Source organism: Nannospalax galili, unplaced genomic scaffold (genome assembly GCF_000622305.1).
Source record: "Nannospalax galili isolate Female #2095 unplaced genomic scaffold, S.galili_v1.0 scaffold579, whole genome shotgun sequence".
In the NCBI taxonomy this organism is placed as follows: domain Eukaryota; kingdom Metazoa; phylum Chordata; class Mammalia; order Rodentia; family Spalacidae; genus Nannospalax; species Nannospalax galili.
Window position 1 is genome coordinate 1116084 of NW_008344599.1, and position 9309 is coordinate 1125392.

The 9309-nt window shown below is 44.5% G+C and overlaps 2 protein-coding genes across 2 annotated transcripts in view; one reads left to right on the top strand and one right to left on the bottom strand.

Annotated features, from left to right (window-relative positions):
- Positions 1 to 9309, top strand: part of Vsig8 (V-set and immunoglobulin domain containing 8) — a 147998-nt gene that overhangs the window by 18960 nt on the left and 119729 nt on the right. The window lies entirely within an intron of this gene.
- The window catches only part of Slamf8 (SLAM family member 8), a 10830-nt gene continuing 7068 nt past the window's right edge, over positions 5548 to 9309 (bottom strand). The window contains exon 5 of the mRNA XM_008840837.3: positions 5548 to 7775. Coding sequence (XP_008839059.2) covers positions 7714 to 7775 — 62 coding nt within the window. The 3' untranslated portion in view covers positions 5548 to 7713. The remainder of the gene's footprint in view (positions 7776 to 9309) is intronic.

The following is a 9309-nucleotide window of genomic DNA, read 5'->3' on the forward strand; positions in this document are numbered from 1 at the left end:
TTTTTTTTTTTCTGGAGGAGGTAAAAGACAGTGATCCTCATCACCTTCTCCCATGCACTACTGTAGGGGCATTAAACCCATTCTTAGCATTCATAGTTATAAATCATGCTAACATTTTATTATTTTAAATTGTTTTCTTTCTTTCAAAATGACCTAGGAAGCCAGGTTTCAGTTCAGCAATCAGTGTCTCTTTGGGGGTTTCATATAAAAACAGGGCAGTGAAGGAAAAAAACAAGTCCATTGTCCCAGGCCTCAGCCTGGACTCCTTTTCTTATGCATAACTCCATCCTCTACTGTGCATGTCTTTGTGCCCACACATGCAGATACCTTGTAGTACCTACATCCCCCCTCCCAAACCTACTCTCAAATCTGAGGGCACATATATACGTGGTTTTGCTCATCTTTGACAGAATGAATCCAGAAGTCTTGGAATTCTCATTTGGGCAGGGAGTTCCTGGATTTTGGTTTCTTCTAGTGTGGTCCAGAGGGAGACTGAGCCTCCAGGTGGCAGCTCATTGGCTCCTTGCTGGTGGAAGTGAGCCAGTGAAGGCCTTCAGTTGCACAGGTCAGGGCAGCAGCCATCTTGTGGAGATGTAGGGTGATACCCTCTGTGGGCATGGCATCCTAGAGATAGCAGGTAGGGAATGGGCTGCTGTGCCTGTCCTTTCAGGACACAGCCTCCAGAAGGATTAATTCTGTTAGCTGTTGCCTGGACTTGGCTGAGGCTCTGGTTGGTAACCCTGGTCTTCCATGTAGAAGTCTCCCACATTGATTTGGCCTCTGTCTTCTGACTGCCAAGGCTTCAGGATTTCTGGTAATCTGGGGACCTCAGCCCCTCTCCTGTGTCTCTTGTCTCTTTTCTTGGAGAGGTCAGGCATATGGTCAGTTTACCTGCTGCCTGTTCCTCTCACCTTCTTATTGTTGAGGCATCACTGCATGTGGGGATATGTGCTCAATGCCCAGGAAGACTCAAGGCCCTGGGCATAAGGGAAAGGGCTGGAGGGAGGGATGAGACTATTAAGACTTTTCTGATGATTTTAGGCTATAAGGTTATCATTATCAATACGGGGCAGGAGGAACCCAGGGTATTTCTGTGCAGGGAGAGGGCCAGACAGCTAGTGGATCGTGGCTGGTGGGATTGGCCGGGGGGTGATGTGTCCCAGAGTCTGGTGTACAGGACTGTGGTGAGTACCTAGCACTCTGAGCTCCTGTAGTTGTGCTGGCATCAGGTCAGCTGATGGTGCGTAGACAGGCCAGCAGTCAAGAACCCAGGGTATTTCTGTGCAGGGAGAGGGCCAGACAGCTAGTGGATTGTGGCTGGTGGGATTGGCCGGGGGGTGATGTGTCCCAGAGTCTGGTGTGCAGGACTGTGGTGAGTACCTAGCACTCTGAGCTCCTGTAGTTGTGCTGGCATCAGGTCAGCTGATGGTGCGTAGACAGGCCAGCAGTCAGACAGGGAACAGCAGGAGGGGGCAGAGACCTGCTCACTTTTCCTCCAGATATTGAGTTTCAGTCAGTTTGCCTGAATTTTCAGTGAATTTGCTGAGTTTCAGTGAATTTGCCTGACCTTGGAGATTCCTGAGCATTCCTAGCCAGGGGTGGCAGCTTAAAGGCCATGTGATGGCCTTGGTGGGAGGATAGAGTGTCAGCATCTTTGTTCAGAAATTCTAGGTCATTAGACCCTGCCCCAGGAGGGCAGCTCTGGCCCCAGCACTGCTATCCCTTTTTTGTACCCCCAGAAGTGAAGCTGAAGACCACCTATCAGCCTGTGATGTCTCCATGTTCTAGGAACACAGGGGAACAGAACCCACAACTCTGGGAAGACCTGGTCAGGAAACCATCCTGCTGTACAGTCTTCTATTCCTGTCAGCTGGAGTATTCTTCCCAGCTAGAGCCTCTGTCCTTTTGCTGTTTCTCCTAGGTACAGAGGTCCCTCTGGGCCATTGCTGGGCACAGAGGTCCCTCAGGTCAGGAGATGCCTTAGACCTCAGCCCAGGGGCTCTATGGCTGTTACTGGCATTGTCATATACTACTGTTCTGTCATATACCGCTGTTCTGTCATATACCACTGTTCTGTCATATACCACTGTTCTGTCATATACCACTGTTCTTTCATATACCGCTGTTCTGTCATATATCACTGTTCTGTCATATACCACTGTTCTGTCATATACCACTGTTCTGTCATATACCTCTGTTCTTTCATATACCGCTGTTCTGTCATATACCGCTGTTCTGTCGTATACCACTGTTCTGTCAGTCATATACCACTGTTCTGTCATATACCACTGTTCTGTCAGTCATATACCTCTGTTCTGTCATATACCACTGTTCTGTCATATATATACCACTGTTCTGTCATATACCACTGTTCTGTCATATGCCACTGTTCTGTCAGTCATATACCTCTGTTCTGTCATATACCACTGTTCTGTCATATACCACTGTTCTGTCATATACCACTGTTCTGTCATATACCGCTGTTCTGTCATATACCACTGTTCTGTCAGTCATATGCCACTGTTCTGTCATATACCACTATTCTGTCAGTCATATACCACTGTTCTGTCAGTCATATACCACTGTTCTGTCATATATCACTGTTCTGTCATATACCACTGTTCTGTCAGTCATATACCTCTGTTCTGTCATATGCCACTGTTCTGTCATATACCACTGTTCTGTCATATACCACTGTTCTGTCATATATCACTGTTCTGTCATATACCACTGTTCTGTCATATATCACTGTTCTGTCATATACCACTGTTCTGTTGTCCCAGAAGGAAAGTCCTTGGTTTCAGCTCTGATGGTCTAACTCCATTCTTTGAGAATCTTCACTGAGTAACAGAAAAATGGAATTATTCCATGGAGACCTCGATGCTGGCATCACATACCTCTGACCTTGTCCTTTCTGAGACATGCTTGGTCAGTGTTGAGATTTCTGAGCCATCCACAGTTTTCTAATAAATTCCTTATTTACTTTAGTAATTTTTTTGTTTCAAATTTCTTTGTATCCAAAGAACCTTGACAGTGTTTCTCTGTTATTCTTAAATATTCCAAAGAATGTGGAAGTTCCAATAGCTGTATGTGTTATGTTCACTTATTTTTTCTGATTGCTGGTTTTTGTGTTTCCTTGGGAGTGGTATCACCACTTCCCATCAGTTTCTCCTTCTTTACAGTGCTGATACTCCCGCAAGCAACATACTGAGAAAAATGGCAGGAAAGAAAAAGCCAGATAAGTCTTCTTTAACAGAAGCATGGCTGTTTTCTGACTCCCTAGCAGAACATTTTCACAAGCTTCTTTTACCTCAGTTTATTCATTCATTATTTTCCTAATTTGTAACAAAGGATCTTGTAGCTTGCTTGGGATAGGATTACCAAATAGTTTTCATCCTGGATATCAACTTTTATTGGTTGGGATAATGTGAACATTTGGATCTGGACTCTGAGAAAAGTATGTCAGTATTTATTAGCAAGGTCTGACATGGCCCCAAAAGACAGAAGTTTGTGTATATGTACTATGTCACTTTTAATGCAACTTCCTACCTAACATGAACAATCTCTAGTTTATGATCTTGGTCTGAGACAGTTTCTGCTTACTCACATTTATTGAAATAGCTCATTTCATATTTGGATTTCTTCATCTGTTCTGAAGTTCTTGCCTGGTAATGTAATGTAGCACCAAAGGCCAGATTGATTTAGTAAACCTAGAGATAATTCTGACTTTACATTGACTAATTATGTCATTTTAGGGAGTGATAATCTCTTTGGTTTCAGCTTTCCAACCCAAGAAATGAAAAAAGCTGAACTGAGTAACCACAGAGTTTACTTCCAGTTGTAATATCCTGTTATTCATATGAGTCAATATCTGCCTCTCGGTGACATGTTGCATTGTCCCCAGTTATGGAGTCTGGGCTTATGGTATAGCCCTTCAAATATTTGCAGATTCATATGCACCTGAGGTTTTTATTTTGTTGTTGTTCCAGGCTAATATTACCAGCTTCTTCAATCATTCCTTATATGACAAGTGCTTCTAGACTTTCCCCCATTCTGGTCATTCTCTTCTGGGTATTCAAGGGTTTTTGTGTCTCTGAAAATTTGGCTCTGAAATGGGATCCAGGCTAGCTATTCAGTGGAGCATCTCCACTACCCAACCTTGTTCTCAGCTTTCCTTTCCCAGTGATCAGCTATCACCAACACATAGCCTAAGGGGAGACAGCCACTAAAACTTTCCCTGACCTGGAGTGGCTGTATTTTGGAATTTTACAGACTGTTTTTTTTTTTTTTTTCACACTACATGTAGAACAGATGTAGGGAACCAGTAAGTCAAATCTGGAAAGGAGAAGTTGTTTCTGCAAGAGATCATCAAGCAACCACGAGCTGATGACTAGAACAGGCACGCCTTCATAAACATGGAAGGAAGATTTGCTGGAGGTGCTGTTGATAATTGTGGCACTTTCTTCTTCCCCTTTCTCCTCTTCTTCTTTAAAGCACGGAATGTTCATATTTCCAGTAATAAAAATAAAATTCTCTCCAAACTGATTCCTTTGCTGTTCCTTTCCCCATTCTTTCATGTTATTTTTTGTGATACAGGGTCTCAGTCTATAGCCTAGGCTGGTTTGGCACTCATATGTAGCCTAGGTTGGCCTCAGACTCACAATTCTCTTGCTTCATCCTCTTGAGTGCTGAGATTACAGGTACAAGCCACCATGCACAGCTCATTCTAATAGTCTGTTGCTTGACCGCTTGGTCCCAACAGCTTTTATGTTACCTTTTGTGCAGAAGATTAGGCACAAAGACTGTTACTAAAGGAAAAGAAAATGAAAACAAAGTTAAATGAAAACAGCCTGGAGAGGGTTCTGGTTAACCATGTGCATACTGAAACAGGATATAAAGGTCACTCCAAGTGGAGGTGGACACCTTGACTAATTGGGCCCTCTTTGCCACCCAAACTCCAAGGAAGGGAAACTCTGAAGACCATGAGGTCCCATTTGGTGTGGCCTCAGGCTGTGTCTCTGGACCATCCCTTTACCTTCTTCCCCCCTTGTTTGGAACTAGCTTCCTGGTCTCTGGTGACTCAAACTGTTCTCTCACTCGGGCTTCACAGTTTTTGCTTTCTGTCTGGAACACTCTTAGACATTGAATGGCTCACTCTTCATTTTCCTGGGCCTCTGTTCAAATGTCACCTCTTCAGAAGTGACATCTGAGATGGAGTCTTCGCCAACACATCATTCCCTCCCTCCCTCCCCCTCCCTTCCCCTCCCTTTTTCCTTTCCCTCCCTCCTTTGTTCCTTATTTTGTGGTAGTAGGGATTGAACCCAGAGCCTCATCATCTCAGGAAGCACTCTACCACTGAGTTATGTTCCCCAGAGCCTCTTTTGACTTTTTGTTTTGAGATAGGTTTCCTCACTAATTTGCCCAGGCTAGTCTTGAACTTACTCTGTAGCCCAGGCAGGCCTTGAATTACCATCCTTCCACCTCAGCCTCCCAAGTAGCTGTGCCACAAGGCCTAACTTCCTTATCTTTTAAAATAGAAACCATCAGTGACATATTTATCCATTTATTCATATGACCTTGAACACAAACTTCATGAAGGTAAAGGCTTTGCTTCATTCACAACTGATTTCCCAGTGCCTCAAAGCATACCCAGCATATGCTGAGCCCTTAGCCCTTATCTTGGATGGTCTAACTTTTAAAGCATCTTTTTCAATGCTTCTTAGAATCAAGACTGGTGTCACAGAAGCATGTTGTGTTTTCCAAGGGAAGGATAATAGTCTACTAGTAGACAAGTGAGTCACTAGGGATGGGAACAGTAGTTTACTTAAGCAACATGGGCCTGTTCAAAGAGATCTTGGTACAACTCACTACAACTCACAGACCTTGTCTGTACAAGGTCGCTGAGTCATCTCATCAAGAGGAGATTTGTAGGCCTCACCCCATTCAGAAATGCTCTGGTCTGAGGAGAGGCTGAGAGGATGAAGGGAGGAAAAGTGGGGAATGGTGTATGCTTTTATTGGCCCAGAACCACCATGGTTCATTGCTAGACCTTGGGCTTTCTTTTTCTTGGGCTGGTTTTGCATGATTTGGTGACCAGGCATGAGGAATGCCTATAGGGGGGAAGTGGGGGCAGCACAAGCTGCCAGGTTAAGTGGGCATGTGTACTCTGTTGCCAGATGTTGTGGAGGAGGTAACAGAAAGTGGGTGCAGGAAAGAGAAGAGAATTCTGTAAAGCCAGGGGACCTCTAAGCAGAGCCAGGAAGGGGAATCTAGGAGAAGTGGAGAGGAGGAGCGATGATGTGAATCCACAAGCCAGCAGATTGTGCCCATTATTTGTCCCAGGTGAAGTGACTGCCCTGGCACTGGGGAGGAGAGGGAAGGTTCCAGAGCAGGATTGGCTTTCTGGGTGGAGAGACTGAAGCCTCCCAGGACACATATTCAAAACCCAACCCTGTTCCTTCAATGCCTCTTTCTTCTTTTTTAATCACGTTTGGTGGGAGTAAGCATGAACCTTTGTAGTTACTGCTTCCTGAGGGTAAATTTAACTCATCGGGTTTTCTGTTTCTCCCAGTGGCAATAAATAGCCCAGAAGTTTTCTAGATCGCATCACTCGGTAACAGGATATATTTTCCAAAGATGGCCATCACAACATCTTCTATGGAAAATATGTCAAAGCAACCTCGACAATTCTTCAATTGAATGATAAGGACTTTGTCTCTCCCCTTGAACTTAAGCGGATCTTTTACATTTGCATCTCAAAGGAATGTGGCAGATTCTAAAATGTCTCAGCACCTTCCCTCCATAATTTTCCTTCCATGTAGTTTTTCATGGCTCTTCACGCTCCAAATTTCAGGAATAAAATCTTATCCTGCACTTAGCTGCTTTTCTTGCAATTGTGCAAGAATTTCCTGTTCGTTGGGCCAAATTCACTCTCTCTTTTTTTCTGGTTACTGTGCTATAATTTAAGGAAAGAACCTCAAACACCACCCCCAGATCATGTAGGATGCATGATAGGCAAAGGAAATGAAGATATCTATTAGTAGGGTGCCAGTACGGTGCTATTAGGTATCAGAAAATGACTTCCATCCCAACCTTAGCATGTCAACTATGCTTGGTCATATATGACTGCAATATACCTTTAAGAGGCCATGAACTCAGTGGATTTGAAAGTCCTTCAGGTCAGAAAGAGAAATCCCTATTCTCCATCTTCCTCTATTTTAGTCCTTGTCTTATAACATCTTAGACATCAGAATCCCAGATTCCAGAGGCTAGGGCTGGAGCAGGCTGTGGGTGACAGAGGTTTCCTGTTAATTCTCTGATGTTTCTTAGAGCCAAGGACCTGACCTGGGAGGAGCAGTTCTTTGGTGAGATTTGGGCAATACCTTATGTAAAGTTTTCGGAATAGTATATGCTATGGATAATGAAAGTCCTTGTGAGTCCTGGAGAACTTCCAGTGTTCTTGGGGGAGCATCCTTTTTGTCCACCTTGCTTAGAGAAGAGTCAGGATGTGTAGAAAAGATGGGAGGAAGGTAGACGTTTGGGCCAGAGTGATAGCTTTCTTGGCTGTTCTCTAGAGGTAGGACAGGAGACTTGTGGGAGGTCTGAGGACTCTGGAGGTTTCTAGTCACCAGCATTTCCCAGAGTATCATGTGGCTGGGCAGGGCGTCTTATTATGATCCAAACACCGGCGTATGTTGCCCTTCATAACATGCTTTACACCAGGGGGTTCTCTGTTTCTGTAGCCATGCTGTCAGTGCAAGCATCCTTCCTTTTCCCTGGTGAGGAGATCACAAAGTTATCCCTCCAGTATTTGGACTTTTGGCATACTTGGCCTGGCCTTAAGCCTACGAATACTAAGTGCCCTGACACAACACCTTAGGTCAAGGAACATTCCTTCTTATTGTCTCAAACCCTGGAAGAGGTGATTATCCAACAACAGGAAATTCTTCCTAATGTCTTTGCTCGATCTGCATCCATGCCATGCATTTAGCTGTAGAAGGTACAGTTAGGGCTGTGGTATGCCTGGTTAAATGACAAACCATACAGCGGAGCTAGGACTGGCTGCGGGACTCGTTATGTGGAGCTTTTCTGTTATTCCAGGCAGCTGGGTCCTCTCTGTCACTTCTTAGTGGCCAAATATACTCTTTTATGAACCTCAAAAATATTAGGTTAAATGAAAAGAGCTGGTCAGAAAGAACTACATGGTATGATTCCATACATGTGAAATGGCCAGAACAGACAAGTGTGCACAGGCAGAAGGTAGATGAGTGGTGGCTTAGGGATGGGGGGAGCATGAGGAAGTTGAGGGGTGTTTGCTAAGTGGTTATAGTATTTTTTGGGGGGAGTGATAGAAATATTCTAAAATTGTGTCAATGGAGGCAAAATTCTGTGGATATACTCACAGCCTTTGAATTAGGCATGTTAAATAGGTGAACTGTCTAGCGCGTGAATTATATCTCAATAAAACAAATTTTAAAAAACTGCTCTTTTCCCAGATTCTACCTTCTTACCACAAATATTGGGGAGCAAAGGGTCTGGGCCAGACCCTTGCCCTAGCAGACAGGGCCTCTAATGGAACACAGTCTCAGCTTCACACCCCTACCCCATCCTTCCTATTCCTTGGGAAGAATGCACAGGAACCTGTCACTCCTTGACCCAATATCTAGGGGCTGGAACAGGATCCTGGCCCACCAGGACACAGCCACCATAGTGAGGCCTGCAGAACTGACATAGAAACAGCCATGAAGTCTTTCGGATCATTCTTTCAGAGACGGGGTGTGGGGCATCAAGGTGGATGCAGGGCTAATCTTTGTATGGAGCTCAGAACTTGTTCTGACCTCAGAGCTGTCCTTACCCCCTCTTCTTCAGAAGTTGGTGTTCTTAGTCACTGGCCAGGGAGGGAATTCCCTAGGGATCTTTTTCTTAGGAATGATAGGCAAGAAGTGGGTGGGATTCATCTATACTTTTCCTCAACAAATGTTTGCCCAAATCAATCTGCTCCAGGAACCACGATGCTTGAGGACCTACTGGGGTATGCCTCATGGTGGCCCAGGCTTTGTCTTTGAAAAGTTCAGAAGCCAGCAGGAGAGGAAAGGTAATTAGTTCTGGGACTGGAGTAAGCAAGGGAGATTAAAGGAAGGATATAATCAGCCTGAATGTAGGAATGTGGAGGGTAGGTGAGGGAAGGCTTCCTGGAACATACTCACCTTGAAGACTCAGCTAGAGGTCAAAAGGAAAAGGAGCATTGAAAGAAAAATGACAGTGTGTCCTAGGCAGAGAGAATAGTGTGCATGGGTCTAAAGATATATA